The sequence below is a fragment of the Alosa sapidissima genome, chromosome 8 (genome assembly GCF_018492685.1).
Source record: "Alosa sapidissima isolate fAloSap1 chromosome 8, fAloSap1.pri, whole genome shotgun sequence".
Taxonomy (NCBI): Eukaryota; Metazoa; Chordata; class Actinopteri; order Clupeiformes; family Clupeidae; genus Alosa; species Alosa sapidissima.
Window position 1 is genome coordinate 19,839,613 of NC_055964.1, and position 18,841 is coordinate 19,858,453.

An 18,841-nucleotide genomic window follows, 5' to 3' on the forward strand; every position below is an offset into this window, starting at 1 on the left:
TAAGACTACCGGTATGTAGGCTGTCTGCCATGATATGAAAGTCTATCTAAGGAATGTTTTTACGGGGAGTCTTCAGAGATCTAAGATCACAAGAATCCTGATATCTTTAGGCCCAGGGGCCAGATCAGGTCCGCCAGCAGGTTTCATACGGCCCCCAAGATGTTTTGGGAAGGGAAAATTAGAAAGAAAAGATATTCACATCCAGCTGTCTTCAACAATTTGTAATAAGCAATTTCTGTGATAAATTGATTAAACCTAGCACTACAGACCATCCTCAGGAAGGAAGAGGCCAAAAAACTGACATGGAAGTAGGGTGTTTCAAGAGAGAAAGAGCAGGATATGACTATGAGTAAATGATTTATACTTGTTGGCTCATAAGTGGGTATAGTAAAGGAGTATATAATTTAACAACACTCTGATACCAATCCAGAGAAATGAAAATGACAATGACGGCCCCCCATGAGGTCTCATTCCAACAAATCTGACCCACTGCCTAATATGAGTTTGACATCCCTGCTCTGACTTAAGATTGGGGTTTGACTTGTATACAACTTCAGGGTCTGACTTGTTTACCGACTTGGATGCTTCTCACCCAGTTGCCTGTGTTAAGTCTATAATATGGCATACAGTAGCCTATAACAATTGCTATCTGCTCATTCATATCCTAACTGTTTCTAAATGTTTACTTTGAAGGGGTTGCTATGGATCTGGTGCTGATTTGCTCCTGGTTCTGTTGACTGACTGTGAATTGAAGGTGCTCTCTCTGTTGCAGCAGAAGTAGTCTACCTAGACCTTGGGCATGGGTTGGACTTTCATGCTGAAGAGCTACAGCTCTGGTGGCCAAACCGAAGATTAGATAATTTATGCCTAAGCCAACTGTATGAGCTGCACAAAGTAGATATGCTATCTGATGCGTAGCTACTACAGTTGTCTCGACCAGTGTTAACTGCGCACATTGGCATTACAGGTTTTAATCACTTTGCATTCATTGTCAGTAAAAAAGGTGTCAGGGTGTCAGTAAAAAAAATCTATGCTAATTTATTAGACAGTTACTGTTTTGAGGCAGACACTTCGTGACTGTGAAGTTTTTTCTGATCCATATGACTTGCTCCACATGACCCTCGATGTCCGGCGTGTCGCAGCTGGTCGCAGCATAAACTGAGATTCTACGTCATATTCTCTCTCTTTCCCCCGCAGTCCTCCGACGGAGAGGTACAACCGTCAGGTATCTGCAACCGAGGCTGTCTTGAATCGGGGAACCGAACCAACAGCCAAAATGGTGAGATATACGATTTAAATCACTTAAATTAGGCTGCTGCATTTTAGAAGATTCTTAAACGATACGTGAATTCGTATAATTGTAGTAGCCTAGAGTGTTTTGGAATAACATAGCAGTGGTTGTCTACCTACCTATCCATTCAATGACGTAATTGTATAACATGCGTATGACTATTATGCGCACTTGAACTTGGGCACGCGTAATGTCCGAAAACAATTTCATGAAGGATATGACTTTCATTCCTTATTAGTCAGTAAAACTATAACAAAACTAAAACAAGTGAATGTGTCGCCACATCATTTTGGTGACCATGACACAGGCTAGTGATCGATCATTGGACATTTCGAATAAAGGGTTTTTAAACACATCGCGTCCAAAAGTGCCCACATTTATAATGTTTTCTAATCTTGCATTTGGGTTGAGGCCTGTCCATGCAGCGAATATAGACACCGGAATACCGTTACCCATGTTATAAATAGTCCGTTAACGCCCACTGTTCCAGGAGATGTGCGTATTAAAGTTTCATGTCCACAGATTGGGCAAGGGAGACGTCTCAGTCATCCTGACGATATTTCAGTGGCCATGTTTATGTGACCAAATGATCTAGCTTGTAGACATCTATTAGCTACAGTCATGGAGTCTGCGAGATATTGCAGCATATATTCAGCAGCAGGTAGGCTACATATTAGAAAACTCCGCAGTCCGTTTCAGACAATGTTTGAAGGTGGGTAAAATAGCACCCCCCACGGCAAGTGGTGGGCTACCTCTTTTAATACGGCTTGTTTTTCGTCCTCAGGTGAACTTTACAGTAGACCAGATTCGTGAGATCATGGACAAAAAGTCCAACATCAGGAACATGTCAGTGATCGCCCATGTGGACCATGGAAAATCAACTTTGACTGATTCCCTAGTGAGCAAGGCTGGCATCATCGCCTCAGCGCGCGCTGGGGAGACCAGATTCACTGACACAAGAAAGGATGAACAAGAGAGATGCATCACCATCAAATCCACGTATGTGTCTCATCAGGTTAAAAGGTCATAGTGGAGGAGGTTGTTTACTTGGTGAACACGTGAGATGACACCACTTTAAAAGTGTGGATTAATTATACTTGATAATAGTGAACATCAGTTGCTGTTTCACAGTTGATTGACTTATAACCATAAGTGTTTTAGAACAATATTAATAATTGTATTGCCTTGTGTTGATATTTCATTTTTTGTTGACATGCTTAACATGTACAGTATGTAGACCTGCACATTTTGCAACAATAAACATTTAAATGTACAGGCCTGTATAACAGGCATGAACAATTTTCCACAGGTAACCCAAGCATTAAGAACGAAAGGAAACTCCCAAATAGTTTCTGTTTTTGACGTCACCGCACCTTGTCCGCGGTTAACAGTCCTGTTGTGTGTCACCCCTCCCTGCAGAGCTATTTCTCTGTACTATGAGCTCAGTGAAAATGACATGGCCTTCATCAAACAAAGCAAGGATGGCTGTGGTTTCCTCATTAACCTGATTGACTCTCCTGGTCACGTCGATTTCTCGTCCGAAGTGACTGCTGCTCTGCGTGTCACTGACGGTGCTCTTGTAGTAGTAGACTGTGTATCAGGTATGATGGCACCGACCCTTGAGTTGTATGTGTCTGTTATAGCTGTGCACTGTGAGCCTTGAGCCTCTCTTACTGCTAAGCATAAAGCAAGGCATGCATGCGCAACACAGTAATGCACTGACACAATGATGTTGGAGAATATTTAAAAAAAAAAAAGCTTTCGGATGACTGTCAGATTGGTATTGAGAATTTGTCCCTAGTCAGCATGGGAAAGGTGCAGTGCATCTCAGATGATCAAAAAATCATGGCAAGTAAACTGGATCACTGCAATGCGATTCCAATAACTGCTTCCATCAATACCAACTGATATTTGGGCTGACCTTAAAATAAGTTGGGGTAAGATCAACCAGTAATTGTGTTTATGTAGCAACATATACTTGATTAATACTGAGGACTGTCATGGAAACATAAATAGGCTGGTTTGGAGACATATCAGGAACATTTCAGTGATCATTTGATCATTCAGTGTGTAATTGCATTCTGCGGTTCTGCTGAGATGCTTTGCCATGTAATGACACACTTGAATTAACCCACAGTCACACAATATTTGCATCCTATATGACAGCACTTCTCTCTCTCTCTCTGGTAGGTGTGTGTGTGCAGACAGAGACTGTGTTGAGACAGGCCATTGCCGAGAGGATCAGGCCTGTTCTGATGATGAACAAGATGGACCGCGCATTGCTCGAGCTGCAGTTGGAGCCCGATGAGCTTTTCCAGACCTTCCAACGCATCGTGGAAAATGTGAACGTCATCATCTCTACCTATGGAGAGGGGGAGCACGGACCAATGGGCAACATCATGGTCAGCAGCTTTGACTTGGCAGCTTTTACAATACTGTCCAAAAGCTTCTCTCAGTCCTGCCTCTTACAGCATTGCCCATTATTTCACTCTTTTGATTTGAAGTAAAGGACCAGCAAACAGTGCTGTACTAAAATGTGCAGTTTTTGTTGATCATACTGTATATTGAACATTCTCTTCTATATACTCTTTGAGTGCTGCTCATTCTGAAAATAAGCTTAAACATGTACCGGTACAATACATTAACATTTACAATACATTGCAATAACATTTTTCTCTTGATGTGATAGAACTGCAAAAACAGCAAAAAGATAATGGCTGACTTCATAGATACATGATACATTATTTGGATATTTAGATTAATAAACAGAAGCCTGACGTGTTCCTTGTTCATGTAGAGTATGCATAATCTCTGTAGTAACTGTATCTTGGCATGTGTTTCCACTTCAGGTGGACCCTGTGGCGGGTACAGTTGGATTTGGCTCAGGTCTTCATGGCTGGGCGTTCACTCTGAAGCAGTTTGCCGAAATGTATGTGGCCAAATTTACTGCCAAGAGTGACAAGAAAGGCCAGCTTACACCCCCAGAGCGTGCCAAGAAAGTGGAGGACATGATGAAGAAGCTCTGGGGAGATAAGTATGTTCTGCTCATAAAGCCTCTAAAATCCTGTGTCTGGTGGTGTCTATGTTTCATTTATATTATTTATGTATACATGCACAATTGATAGTATGGTGACTGATTAAGGTCTTGGTGCTTAATATGCTGGTATTTTATATTAATGAGTAATAGGTTTTCTAGTGTTTTATTTTCATTGTTTCTATTTAATTTTATAGATACTTTGATCCAGCTAACGGGAAGTTCAGCAAAACTGGCAACAATGCAGAGGGCAAGAAACTCCCGCGTACATTCTGCCAACTAGTCTTGGATCCTATTTTTAAGGTATGTGTTTTACTAACTATTTACTGAAACACATACAACATCCGATTGAATCTGTTTCAGCCTTCACCTTTTCCATTGAAAACTCACTAGTTCTTCTGTTTGTGAAGGTTTTCGATGCCATCATGAATTTCAACAAGGAGGAAACCCAGAAGCTGATTGAGAAACTTGACGTGAAGCTTGATGTCGATGACAGGGAAAAGGAAGGGAAACCCCTTCTGAAGGTGAGAAAGAGAACAAAAGACAAAAAAGTGATGTAAAGAACAAGAACTGACAGACATTGATGTGCATCACTATGGTCAAACCCCAACCCAGTATTTCTCTCTGCCTTCCAGGCAGTGATGCGTCGCTGGCTGCCAGCAGGCGATGCCCTGCTCCAGATGATCACCATTCACCTTCCTTCCCCAGTCACAGCCCAGAAGTACCGCTGCGAGCTGCTCTACGAGGGTCCTGGTGACGATGAGGCTGCAATGGGTCAGTGTTTAGTGTACTCCACTGCTCATTCACCACTTACCTCGCATGAAATGACTGGACACACATACAATGATTACTGTAGCTAATTGAAATAGAGTGTCCTAGAGTAGGGTACTATTTACCATATTACACTCACTGTCAATAATGTCAATAATATTGTTTTCCAATAGGTATTAAAAACTGTGATTCAAAAGCACCTCTGATGATGTACATCTCCAAAATGGTGCCCACCACCGACAAAGGTCGGTTCTATGCCTTCGGTCGTGTCTTCTCTGGCATGGTGGCCACAGGACAAAAGGTCCGCCTCATGGGGCCGAACTACACACCTGGCAAGAAGGAGGATCTGTATATAAAGCCAATCCAGAGGTTTGTTCTTAAATATTGTGTGTACTGTCTTCGAAATCTAGAATTGAAGATCTCACACAACCAGTATTTGCTTGGTGAACTTTTAATTGTATTTCACAGAGCACAGCCTTTAGGGTAGTCCTTTGATATACTTCTTCAACAAACCTCCCCTGATTCCTCTTAACACAGAACTATTCTCATGATGGGACGCTATGTGGAGCCCATCGAAGACGTGCCCTGTGGCAACATCGTGGGCTTGGTCGGAGTTGACCAGTACCTGGTGAAGACAGGCACCATCTCCACATTTGAACATGCACACAACTTGCGTGTCATGAAGTTCAGCGTTAGCCCTGTGGTGAGAGTGGCCGTGGAGGCCAAGAACCCCGCTGACCTGCCCAAGCTGGTGGAGGGCCTGAAGCGTCTGGCCAAGTCTGACCCTATGGTCCAGGTTAGTAGGAGCCTAGCTGGTGTCAGGGACAACCCCAAACTGGTTGGAGATATGTTGAGATTCAAAGTAAGTTGTGTATCTTTCTGATAGTGTATCATTGAGGAGTCTGGTGAGCACATTGTGGCCGGCGCTGGAGAGTTGCATCTGGAGATCTGCTTGAAAGACCTGGAGGAAGACCATGCCTGTATTCCTCTCAAGGTTGGAAAGCTTGTTGTGTAGCCTACTTTCCTCATTTTGAAATGGTCATGGCAGATGACACTTTATGCACTCTCCATTTTCCACAGAAATCTGACCCGGTGGTGTCATACCGTGAGACAGTTAGCGAAGAATCCGATCAAGTTTGCTTGTCCAAGTCCCCCAACAAGCACAACCGCCTGTACATGAAGGCCAAACCCTTCCCTGACGGATTGGCGGAGGACATTGACAAGGGCGACGTGTCCTCACGACAGGAGCTGAAGACGCGTGCTCGTTACCTCGCCGAGAAATACGAGTGGGATGTGGGCGAGGCCCGCAAGATTTGGTGCTTCGGCCCAGACGGTACTGGACCCAACATCCTGCTTGATGTGACCAAAGGAGTTCAGTACCTGAATGAGATCAAAGACAGTGTTGTAGCAGGTTTTCAGTGGGCAACCAAAGAAGTGAGTTAGACGCACCATTTGAGAATAATACTCCAGCAATGCATACATTCTCCAAAATGATGTGGTCCTTGGTAGTTGTGGAGGCACACTTTTAATGAGAGAACTTTGTCATCTTCCAGGGTGTTCTCTGTGAAGAGAACATGCGTGCAACACGATTCGACATTCATGATGTCACTCTGCATGCTGATGCCATCCATAGAGGTGGTGGCCAGATCATTCCCACAGCCCGCAGGGTTCTGTACGCTTCTGCGCTGACAGCACAACCAAGGCTGATGGAACCCATTTATCTGGTGGAGATCCAGGTAATTTCAGTTGCTGTTACACACATGTACCTGTCCCTTAACCACTGCACTTCAACACTACCAACATAAGAACTCTACTACCGTAACTATTAGCCGTGGCTTGTACATTGATTTTGCAAAATTTCTTCAGCTATGAGGTTAATACACAGGGGCAGTTAATATGGTATTAATATGGGTTTGTTTCTTTTAACTTAGATAAAACACTGTCCTGCGGCTTATACACAATGCGGCTAATACACTGAAAATTACTGTGCATAAAGATGCTCCACTAGTAATATACTGTATATTGCTGCTGAACTGTTCATTTGTCGTTTCAGTGTCCAGAGCAAGTTGTTGGAGGAATCTATGGTGTCCTGAATAGGAAACGAGGGCATGTGTTTGAGGAGTCCCAAGTTGCAGGAACACCTATTTTCATTGTTAAGGCCTTCCTCCCTGTAAACGAGTCCTTTGGTAAGTTTGATCAAGTGCTATCAGTAACGCCAAATGGGGTTACTGGGGGGCAGTGATAAGATGAAAGCAAAGAAAAAACACAAGTTAAGAGTTCAAGTATGTTACATATAAATATTTATTTTCCACCAGGGTTCACAGCAGACCTGAGGTCCAACACAGGTGGCCAAGCCTTTCCCCAATGTGTCTTTGACCACTGGCAGATTCTCCCAGGTGATCCCTATGACGCCGCCAGCAAGCCATGCCAGGTTGTGGTTGAGACACGTAAACGCAAGGGCCTTAAGGAAGGAATCCCAGCTCTTGACAACTTCCTGGACAAACTGTAATCACCATGACAGTCCAGAATACATCTGGCCAATGTAGATCTTGCTTATTACATGTAAAATAATAAAAGAAAATACAGAAAAATAATACAGAAGTGTACGGCTGAACGTTTACAGTATAAAACAAAAAATTAAAGAAAGAAAAAAGGACAGTGTTAAGTATTGTAATATCAACAGCAAATAAAACTTAGCACCATATTTTGTGTTCCATGGCCAATTCATAATTCTAAATGATAACATGGCTTCCATGCTTAGTTTGGCTAGATGGCATTTCAACTACACAATTGCTTCTTGTAGCAGTTTGTTAAGATCGAAAGCACAAAAGAAACCTTGATGTAAATTCCACAAGTTGACCAGGCTTGTGACGGCTTGTTTTACGGAACTGTTTCTGATACACAATCTGTTACAGACAGGTCATAATAAAAACATGAGGGCATTTAATTTTTAAGGACAATTTTTGTTAAATGAAACCTTAGTCTCAATGGTTAAAAAGACTAAATAGTTATAAAGGAGGGCTTTAGTATCAATATTCATATTTGACACCACCAAATGTAGACATGCTTTCACTTGTAATTAAATGTATGGCTCATATCCAGTAAGACATTTTGGATTTCTTTCTTTTAATGTGGCACCATGTCAAATCTGTAACCGCTCCTACACACAGTTGCGTTCCGTCAACGCATGCCAGTGGGTGTTCCCAACGGTAGCTATGCAAATGACTTGAAGTATAACAGTAATTTGATTGGCTGGTGCCGTCAGTCGATTGGCTTGATTGGCCGGTGCCGTCTGTCGGTGCAGCAACAGCTGAACTTCTCAACGCGAGCGACGGGAGAAACGGATGGGATGCATCTCCAGCACTGCAACTGTTTGTAAGAGCCGTAACAGTTCATGTGGCGCTCACATGTCAGTGATGCAGCAAGAATGACAAGTCTACAAATACAATAACCATGTGACTACAGGTCGTTCTGTTCTTGCTTTTTGCGGATTATGACAGACTGAATCCCTTTCAATATCATTATGCTTGCTGGGAAAAGGTACATACAATGTTATTACAAATATCCCAATTTAATAGTGCTCTTGACATTGTGATGGTGCAAGCGAGCACCACAAAACATAAGAATCTATGGAAACATCACTTGTCAAGTATTCTCTTAGTATGCCATCAAGTACACTATACTGCTTGGGTCAGCAGAGGGCAGTTCCCAAATGTAGTGTGGAAACAAGGTTATTACATTTAAATTATTTGAATAGCTTCAAAAGGGAAGCAACGTTGGCCCTTTAAGTCTCTTGGTGAAATAGAAGATAGCATGTGATGTATTACAAAGTTCTTTTCACATGTCCACATATAAAATAAACCCAGGAACAAACTATTAAAAACAGCTGAATTGATGCAATACACCAGGGCACAATCTGGACCATCAACAGTTCATACGTAAATGTACAATATTTAAATGACGAGACATTTTATTGCTGGAACTAAAGTAGAACCGAAAGAATGAGATAACGTTTCACTGCATGAATTGTAGAGAATTAGGTAACATAAAATAAAACAGAAATCAGCTGCCGAAGAAAGCCTTCACTGAACATTCACGGAGCTGCGTGTGCATTGAGCACGGTCGCGACGTGTCCAGCATTCATCGTCCTTGCACTCAAAGCTTGTGAGTTCCACCTGTCCCATCAGAAAGACAACGTACAAAAAAAAAGTCCTCGTTACATCATCGTTGTCATAATCATGAATAACCCTTGGCTGGTGCGAGTGAGTGACAGCCCTATAATCAGTTCTAGGGCCTCATAGTCCCAGGGCTTGGGTTGGTTGGGGGAGGTCCTTTAGAGTGGCCCTTCTGCTCCAAGCTAGTGGAGAGCAGGAAGGCGGTGGCTTTGAGTGAACTTTAGTCTAGTGATATTATGTCGGAGATGCTGGTGGACGTTCCCCCTGTGATGACGCCCGTCTCGTGGCTGGAGCTGGTGCTGTGCGTGGTGGCGACCGTCTCGTACTGACTCGAGGACGACACCAGGCTCCCGCTGGTGGTGGCACTCTGGAGGCTGCTGGACAGGTTGTCCAGGAACATGGGCGCCCGATAATGCTGTGGAGCAGAGAGCAACACCCACATGGAATGTAAGAAATAAATACTTATACATTTCAAAGCACATACTCAGAAGTGATAACACACCTCTTTTCCCATTCATGTACTCAAAGGGATTCTACATTAGGCCAATCACATACCTGTGGGTCTCCTTGAATTAAAGAAAACAAATCCAGACCTAAAGGATGAAAATGAAATAATGAAGTTGTATTCCACAGACTTTGTGATTACACTCAAGTTCTGCATTAAAAACAACAACAAAAAACTTAGAAGCACATGAGCAAACCTTGCATATCTGCAGGAATAGTGGACAGGGCTGAGTGATGGTATGGTACTGCATAGTCTGCCAAGGAGGACGCCAGGTAAGTTGGGTCCAGACCCTGCACATTTGGCACCCGCACAGCTGGGGGCTGATAGGCCAACACCCTGAATAAATAAAAAACAAACAAACAAACAAACAAACAAACCATTACCACCTAAAGATCACCCGCACATTACATGAGTGTTCTTTGCAACACTAGAAGGGCTCTCAGAGACTGCAGAACTCCGCCAAGACCAAATACCACATATCCCAATGTTAACAAAAGTGAAACTATAGTGTGCATAAATACATTTACAAGGCAGCGGTGGCACTTTCAACCACTAGCCAGACAGCTCACCCCTTTCCATGCATGTCCTCCGGTTTGGACATGTACACACAGCGTCTTTTGTGGGGAGGCTCCACATCCTGTTCGTCCTCCGAGGAGCTGTCCAGGGTCAGGTCAATCACATCAGCTTTCTTGGAGCTGCTCACCTCGGCGTGAGGTATCACGGCACACTGCCGCACAGGTGCAGAACCTACCAGGTGCACACAGGTGTTACTTCTTATACTCTTAATGTGGAATTGATGGTTCAGTAGTAAGTGAACAATGTGTGAGTTCATGAGTGGCTGTTATTGCAAGTGCATGTGTAGGCTTCTCACTTTCAACTTTGGGGATGGATGGTGACGACACTTTTAGCGCCTCCTTCTTTGGTCTCATGGGACACCACGTCCCATCCTCTTGGAACTTTATTTCATCCACATCCGTACAATCGTTTAAGATCTCCATAAACAGCCTAGACAGAGGAAATGACCACTTATTTAAACTGCTGCTCAGTGGAACACCCTACACTCAAGGACTCGCAATCGTGTGGCTCACCCATCTATAATGAGGCTCTCGTAAGTGGCCTTCTTGTCACACACTGGGCAGATCCAGGTGGGCTTCTTCTCGTTCATCTGCAGGTAAAGCGCCGCGTCGAAACATTGCAGGTGGGAGCAGGTGACGGCTCGACATGGCACGGTGAGGCGCATCTTCCCAAGCTGCGCACAAATAATGAGTCATCATGTGAAGGAGCCAATACGATAAATGTACAAAAGTGGACATAAATGCAGAGAGGGGACAGACACTTACTGGGCACATAAGGGAGACTCGTAAACTGGTTGTGGCAACTTCACTATCGGGATCTGCAGTGAGCTTCTCTTTAACTGCAGAAGGGAAGAGTAGATTTCAATTGAAAAGAGAAATCTGAGCCACTATTTACAAACTGTAGCAAGAGGTAGCACTTAAGGTGTGGAATTACAGGAACAAGATGTTTGAATGTTGCTGCCCTCTACTGAATACCACAGGGAATACAAGTCAAGAGAAAGGGGTCTACATTCTGTCAATTAACGATAACCAAGTATTTCAAAAGGCAAAGCAGTCTTTTGGGTGATACTAAAAGTCACTTACGTTTTTGTGAGTTTGTGACTATCCAGAATTTTGAACATTTATTCGTAACCACTGAAACTTTTGAGAAGAATCTAGGAAATGGGGGATATATTTAAGAAAGGAAACAGAAGTCCAATTTTTTTGTTTTACAGAACGTTTTGGTCACATTATGATCTCTACTTGGATGTATAAAAACAATATCTATAAAGGTACCTACCTAAAACCACATAAATCCCCAATTCAGTTTTCAAACAAAGGTGATTACAATGAACCAATGTGTAGGTACAGCCTCAAAGCCTGAATTCTACATGGCTCTTGGAATGATCCTCAATCAATAATAAAAACAAAACTATGCAAATCACTCTAGGTGGTGTATTAAAATTAATTTTACCTGAAACTATAACATTATTCATGTAACTAGAAATAATACATGAAAAATCATGTATTAAACTCAGATTACTGCACTTTTTATTGCCTGATGCTGTGCCAACAATGACCTGCATAGGTGATCCGTTTCGGTTAAACCTTCCAGCAGATTTCAGTATCCGTGCCATGTGTTATATTGTGCATGGTTAGAATAATTGTCTACCTAGGTCACCTTCCAGTAAATTTCTGTATCAGTGCCATGTGTAATATTGTGCATGGTTAGAATCATTACTCAATGCTCGTGAATGGTCAGGGTTCCGTATCCCCTTCATTTTCAGCCTCTGTAACAGCAACGGAGAGGTCAACTGCCTCACAAGGTACACCGACATGGAGTATGTCTGCAAAACACACAAAACATGACTAATTAAGTAGAAATAATAATAAAAAATAAAAAACACCTTCAAAGTGTGACCTCAAACTACAGAATTGACACAACACAACACTTATATAACACTTTGAAGTACCAAACGGACTAGGAAGCTACTTTTTACGGTATTTGAGCGGACACATAGACATAACCGATTACAACACTCTCCTCAACCTCCTACCTGGGGACGAAGGCAATAAGAAAAATGTTTATACCTTTCCAATTTCTGGTGCCCATGTGACAGAAATCTGATTGGGTACGGCAGAAGACAGTCTGACGAGTGATGTTATGTTCAAAGGCCTCCCTGGTCTTTTCTGTTCCACTCCATTTTTAGGGGGTGGTGCAAACCCCTTGAAATCAACAACAACAACAACAGAGAAAACGTTTAAATAATTAATTCATGGCTGCTTTCTAAACGTTCTTTCAGTTTCCCTTTCCATTTCTAGTCTTCCAAGTGCAACGTAGAGATGATCTCACACATATTGCCAAAATAAATTTTAGCAGGATCTGGTGTTTCATCATCCATTATCATTGTAGACAGTCTTCTTGGAATAGAATAAAAGCTTATTAGTGGCATTTATTGTTCCACTTACAGGTAGTGGGAAGAGCTTTCCGTTGACTTTGATACATAGGCTGTTTGGATAATTATCCTCTTGAGGACAGCTGGTCTCCGAAAGGCAAAACCTAGCATAGAAAACACAGATCATGTACATATTCTGAAAGAACTTGTTGAATAATTAATTAAGTCTCAGTATAAGATTCCCAGTCTTGCCAAATTAGTAATTACTAGTGCAGTGCCCATTCAAATATGCCATTCCTGTAGAAAACCTGTAGCCCAATAACATGCTCGCATGTATGCCTGCTTAAAAATAGATAGGATGATAGGAAAAAAACAAATAAGCTAAGCATTCAATAATGAATACTGAATATTATATTATAATATACTAGCCTATAATTAATGTGACATAAGCCAAACAGCTGTTTTGAGGTAAGGCTATACGTCTATTGTTAAGCTTATTGAGTAACTTCCTGATTGAGAAGACAAAGCATTTTGTGGAATGATGCATCATCGTATGATATTTGCAACGATGTGAGTCAACAATCTCTGGTAGCCTTTATAGTGACATGTCGCTCTGTCTGCCACTCGTCGTCTAGCTGTGTGGCATTCTGAAACGTCCTTAAATTTGGGACCATTAGCCTATCGCTTGTTTCAATTTGGGACCTTGCAGTCGGAATTGTCGTTTGTTTATTCAAAGTCTCAAGTCCAAAGTAGCCTGGGCTATTCGAAGTGTCAGTTTATTGCACGTCATTTTGAATAGCCACTGCATACTGTTTTATGGCGTGTTGTTTCGCGGAAACCATTTTATGCAAGCAAACTGTATACAAGGAGTCTTTATTGTTGAGGTCAGACATGGTAATCATTAGCCTGGGTGCCAGCCGAACTTAGCCCCCCCTACAACATTTGAGGTCGGGATGTTCGGTGTGGCATTGCTCCGTTGTGGAGCAACTATGCTCGAACCAGCTGTTCCGACAAATTCTGTTCAATCAAATCAGGCTTTACGATGATAGACAAGTGAGCAACAGCGCCTTGTCTATCATGTCATCTGAGCACGCTTAGGTGGATTTTGTTTGCATCAAAAACGCTGTGGCTAGAAGGAAACAGACCCCATATGGAAAAATGCATATTTTTTCAATGAGGTTTCATCACTGAAAACAATAATTGCTGAAAACTTTGGCCAAAGATGAGATGTGGGAAAACTCATGGTTTCACTTTCATTAAGGGAAAACAGCGTGTTGCATTGTGACATGTTTTTCTGTCGTTCGTTTGAAATCTCTGATTGACCACCTGTTCGAGGGATTTGCGACAACCTTCCCCAGCTGTTTATAACATGTTTGTAGCATATCTGTGTTCAACGGAATTATTTTTAAAAACGGAGGGGAAATATCAGTTTTTCCTAATAGCCTACCCTGCTACGTATCTCTTAGATTTCGCTAACGAGTGTCGTAGGTAGGGATGTAACGGTATGAAAATGTAACCGGTTATAGTGACCAAAATTATCATGGTTTTCGGTATTATCGCGGTATTTTTAAAAGTTTGTTCAATATTTTCAGAAAGCACTGATAGGCCTACACAAGCTGAACTAGTTTCAAAAAGTGTCCTGTTCACTTTTTCCTTGGTCATGTTTAATTGGCTATGTGCTTATAGCTTAACTTACCCTACCATGACTTGGAGTTTGCCATTTCTATTATTTCGATCCAATGAGTGAGACCAAGGTAATTGTTTAAAATAAAACTTTAGGCTACTGTCTTCTCCTGATAATGTGAGTGGGATGGATTTAATGTGGACGCAAATATAAAAATACGCAGAGTGGCTACATGATACAGTGCACATTTTGCGGTGAAAATGTTCCGCCTTTTATAATCAGGTGTAGCCTAATCCGAATCCAAGTTAAAACCATCAGACAACAGAATCAGTAGGGTACCAGTTTTGTTTCATTGTACCAGGCCTACTGTATGTCAGAAGCAGGCTCGATGAAGCTGGGAAGGATTAAACACACGGTTTCCACACCGCGGTAATCAACCATGATAATTATGATATTTTAAATGAAAACGGTAATTGTTAGTCAACATTTTTATCGCGGTTTACCATTATACCGGTAATGGTTACATCCCTAGTTGTAGGAGATATTGACGGCACAATAACTTTTACAAAAGACCAGAAAACAATGTTAAGGCATTTGTGAAGAAGAAGGATGGTTCGTGTGTTCTTCCTACATCTCACGGTAAGCTATTTTGTTGCTCTGATTGGTTAGGTCTATCCAATTGAGTGCAGAGGCATTCCCCCCCTGTATCGGTTAAAAACACGCCCCATAATTACGTCCCAATGGAGCAGTATCAGACTCATATTCTGACTAGAATTTTAGTATGACAACGTCAGGCTAGGTAATCATCCAAATATCTTGCATCTTGACCCACGCTGTGCCCTGATTCAGTGCTGTGCTTCTCCTACCAATATAGAGAAACGATATCTTGTGCATTACTTGGCACTGCACTTACTCGTGCCCGTAGCAAGACACCGGTCAAGTTTGAAATCAATCGGACTAACGGTTCGATAAATATGCAAGCCTACAGTGCTGTGTGAAAGGGGGAGTGGATAAAGTAGAGCAGAGAAAGCCAACGTGTGCTTCTTTTACCGATATATTTAACTATATAATTTGCATTACTTTACTTGTGCCCGTGGCAAGACACCTGCCACGTTTGAAATCAATCGGATGAACGGTTTGAGAGATATGCGAATAACAGACAGACAGACAAATTTATAGCTAGATATGCGCCATGATGACAAGAATTTGTTACCTCAACTGAATTTGGACCATATAGTCTCTTCTGCCACCAGGAAGGAAATCCCTATGCCAAAAAACAAAGTAGAGGTTCAGGTGTGAAGCATACACATGAAACTGATCGTGCTCTTACTGTTTAATAAAAGGCCTTACCGGGATATGCAAACTTCTCTCACTTGCTGCGGAGTCAAGGCAAAGATGAAGTACTTCTCTTGATGAAACCTCTGAGCAGTACATGGGCCTGCAAATAGCAACATTTGATCGGTAATTGTATTAATCACAAAGACACTGAGCTGAAGAATCACATGAGTGGCTAACAATTACCCAAACTAGAGGGCTTGATCAGGACATCCAGCACATCATAGAACGGAAGTGACTTCATCTGCACATCAGGATGCACAGGAGGCATGAGTGGCGTGCCCTGCTGCATATTTATCGTTGGTTTCGCTTCCGGAAAGAGAGAGGAATCTGGGCTGAGATGCTCCAAGTCCGAGTGCCCAGAACCAGACAGGTCAGTGGCAACAACTGCCGTCTCAGCCTCTGCCTGAAAGTAGCTCTGCAGGTTTGCCTTGAAGGCTGCCAAATTAGGAAGACTATCAATTGCCCTTGAATAGCGTCGTCTGTAAAGATCTTTGACTTTGATCTGCACTGCCGGGCTGCATCCACTCTTAAGCATGTGCAAGGCCCTCAGCAGAAGTTCGTGCTTGCGACCACTTTTGTTCTGTCCAGCAAAGCCCAACAACACTTGTAGCTCGGAAACTCGGAAACTTGATACCATGTTCTGCAAAAACAAACGTGAAAATCACACAGAGGCATTGCATTAACACACATTCAAACATATAACATGGCTACTGTAACCACAGGACACAAGAATAGCAGAGGACATAAGCAAAGCTGTGTCAGATATCAAAACAACAGAACAGAAAGTAACTTGTTATACTGCATTAGGTCATCCAAATTTATAGGCTCACATTTTCTTGAACACACAGCATAATAGTAAAAATATACTTCAAAACGTCACAACGTAATTATACAGAACACATGGAGGATTATGACTTTTGGAGAGTATAAGATCCCACCAACACCAGCCCAGACACTGACCACAACCCTCCCAAACAATCCCGTTTCAAAATCCCACAGAAGAGTAAGAAAACCCCGACTGACCCTTCATTATATGGTCCATGCTTGATTGTTCTTACGTGTTTATCCATTTTTCTTTTTTAAATCCTTAACAAATGTGACCTAAAAGCATCTAAAATGTTGAGAATAAAGTCCAAGACCCATTAGATTAACAATGAGACATCACACAACGTTTCCAGAATTCCAGAAATTAATGATCAGATCCCACATAAATTTAGAAGGTAGTTCACGGAATCTTGTTCAAAGCATTACCAAACACGCTCACATGATCTTAAAAACTTGAAAGACCACGAACTAATAAGACAAAGGGACCCCCTGCATCTTACCCCCAACAAACATACTAACTTATTTGATTTACTGAAGTTTATATGACCTGCTGGGGTTTGTACAAGTACTCTGCTGTGGAGTCTAGCTAAATAGGGATATAGTGACACAAATACTCAACCATATTTTCACAGGATTTCAGCAATGCATCAGATAAACAAATCCCTATCTATAATCAGGATAGCAAGCTAATCCAACATCAACAGCTAACGTTAGCAAGCTAAGTGATGGTGGTTGCATGTAAACAATGGCAGAGCTCGCCAACTCTAATGTTAACCAAACCAAGCGAAATTGTTGGCAAGAGTTTGCAATGTTTTTCTAGTTTAAGATATAACGTTCTTGTATCTCAGATACATATCAAGTTAACTTGGAAAAACAAAAGTAAAACATGTCCAGGTAAACTAAGAAGAGGCATGTCGGTTAGTTGTTTACCATCACCTGGCTAAGTAGCTAGCAAAATAGCATTGCTATATCGCAGGGTCAGAATTTGCCTTGCCCGATTAAAATAACATTCAAGGAAAAATAAGACAAAATAGCACACGACCACAAGTTGTAGCTTTAGCATAACACTTCACATGGGAGACATTTCCAAAGACTAGATAGACTAAGTAAGCAAGCGCACACCAAACAAACCCGTAACGGGTAATGGAAAAACATACAAAATGCAGTTGTCTAAAATAACTTGTCAGCTTGCTAGCAGTGTGTCGAAGAATGGCTAGTTATCATAACAAACATTTTCCAGAACAGTGCGGAATTATCAAAACTACCACTAAGATAGCCGTAAGTTAGGAAGTTACTTACCTACCTCACCATCTAATTAAGCTGAATACACCTAGGCTATTTTAGTATTTAATAGCAAACTATTCAAAAGTTAACCTTCTAACTTGACTAGCGTTTGCTAAGCAGATATGCTAGCTATCTAGCTAGCTGGATAGCGAACCCTGTGATAGATGAGAACATTTCTTCTTTTACGCTGGCCTAAAGGTGACCGCCTGATGGTAAAATATGAGCCTCATTGCCCCTTCCGTGAAAAGTGTAAAGCTATAATTTTAGTAAACTAAAAAATGATGTTCTTAACTTACAACAGAGCACTGTAAACTTGAAATAAAGCATTACAGTCGCTAGCTGTCATAACACGTTCGCCTACCCGTAACTCCTCAACATCCGCCATTTTCTGTGGTCATCCTAAACGAATCGGCCGCTGCGCCTCACGTGACTAAGGAATAAATTAATAATGCACCGGCGAAGTTCGTAATTAAAATGTTTTGTAATCTGTAGACAAAAGAACTGCAACTCAGAGTTGAGTGGCTAACAAACCTGTAGTGCACTGCCAAAATGCAGTGGTAGACTACTTTGTGTATGGTGAAGAGGAAAGGTTTTTAACGTCCCTCAGTTAAATAAAAAAAAAAAGTTGGGAAGGCTACAGACTTTGAATATCGTTTATCAGTCATGCTCCGGCCAAATTTGGCCTTGCTTCAACAGTATCATCAAGTTAATTGCAGAAGATACTACAGTGATTAGCAATATAGGCTCCTACAGAAAGGAGGAGAGAGAGTGAGGCTATGCCACAACAACAGCCTCTCCCTGAACATCAAAGGAGATCGACTTCAGGAAGAAAGGTCGATCACGTCCGTCTCTGCATCAATGATTCACCTGTGGAAATGACCAGATCGGTTCCTGCATGATTCCCTCTCATGGTCCCTACACTCCACCTGTATCCTCAAGAAGGCACAGAAGAGACTGTTCTTTCTGAGGAGGCAAAAGCTTGGGGTGGGAACAAAAACCCTGGTGAACTTTTATCGCTGCACTACTGAGAGCGTCCTGACTGGA

General features: G+C 42.0%; 2 protein-coding genes across 7 annotated transcripts; one reads left to right on the forward strand and one right to left on the reverse strand.

Moving 5' to 3' along the window:
• The first annotated feature begins 1,197 nt into the window (after nt 1–1,197).
• eef2l2 (eukaryotic translation elongation factor 2, like 2) lies at nt 1,198–7,711 on the forward strand. Of its 2 annotated transcripts, XM_042100122.1 has the most exons (15): nt 1,198–1,279; nt 2,076–2,290; nt 2,711–2,892; nt 3,482–3,693; nt 4,141–4,325; nt 4,523–4,628; nt 4,736–4,849; nt 4,961–5,099; nt 5,270–5,465; nt 5,634–5,892; nt 5,983–6,090; nt 6,177–6,530; nt 6,650–6,832; nt 7,150–7,282; nt 7,412–7,711. In XM_042100122.1, the coding sequence occupies exons 1-15, from the start codon at nt 1,277–1,279 to the stop codon at nt 7,603–7,605; spliced, it is 2,583 nt and encodes an 860-aa protein (XP_041956056.1). In that variant the 5' UTR covers nt 1,198–1,276; the 3' UTR covers nt 7,606–7,711. The 2 variants fall into 2 exon arrangements, with proteins under 2 accessions (XP_041956056.1, XP_041956058.1); XM_042100124.1 differs by lacking the exons at nt 1,198–1,279; nt 2,711–2,892 and having other exon boundaries at nt 2,119–2,290.
• pias2 (protein inhibitor of activated STAT, 2) lies at nt 7,380–18,233 on the reverse strand. Of its 5 annotated transcripts, none has more exons than XM_042100127.1 (15): nt 18,159–18,233; nt 16,712–16,799; nt 15,872–16,328; nt 15,701–15,788; nt 15,564–15,614; nt 12,800–12,890; nt 12,422–12,556; nt 12,072–12,177; nt 11,117–11,190; nt 10,865–11,025; nt 10,648–10,781; nt 10,346–10,523; nt 9,973–10,112; nt 9,827–9,864; nt 7,380–9,686 (listed from the first exon to the last, which is right to left on the reverse strand). In XM_042100127.1, exons 3-15 carry the CDS (start codon nt 16,323–16,325, stop codon nt 9,492–9,494), a joined length of 1,845 nt encoding a protein of 614 aa, XP_041956061.1. In that variant the 5' UTR covers nt 16,326–16,328; nt 16,712–16,799; nt 18,159–18,233; the 3' UTR covers nt 7,380–9,491. The 5 variants fall into 5 exon arrangements, with proteins under 5 accessions (XP_041956061.1, XP_041956060.1, XP_041956063.1 ...); XM_042100126.1 differs by having other exon boundaries at nt 18,094–18,210; XM_042100129.1 differs by having other exon boundaries at nt 17,817–18,188.
• Between the last annotated feature and the right edge of the window lie 608 nt (nt 18,234–18,841).

Bases quoted from the DNA above. Each gene is read 5' to 3' on its own strand.
- pias2 (XM_042100127.1), bottom strand. From the start codon at position 16,325: ATGGTATCAAGTTTCCGAGTTTCCGAGCTACAAGTGTTGTTGGGCTTT. The intron at 10,782-10,864 runs GTGAGCCACACG...TCCTCTGTCTAG, and splicing joins GAGAGCCTCATTATAGATGG to GCTGTTTATGGAGATCTTAA. The intron at 10,524-10,647 runs GTGAGAAGCCTA...TGCACCTGGTAG, and splicing joins ATCCATCCCCAAAGTTGAAA to GTTCTGCACCTGTGCGGCAG.
- eef2l2 (XM_042100122.1), top strand. The intron at 3,694-4,140 runs GTCAGCAGCTTT...TTTCCACTTCAG, and splicing joins GACCAATGGGCAACATCATG to GTGGACCCTGTGGCGGGTAC. The intron at 7,283-7,411 runs GTAAGTTTGATC...ATTTTCCACCAG, and splicing joins CCCTGTAAACGAGTCCTTTG to GGTTCACAGCAGACCTGAGG.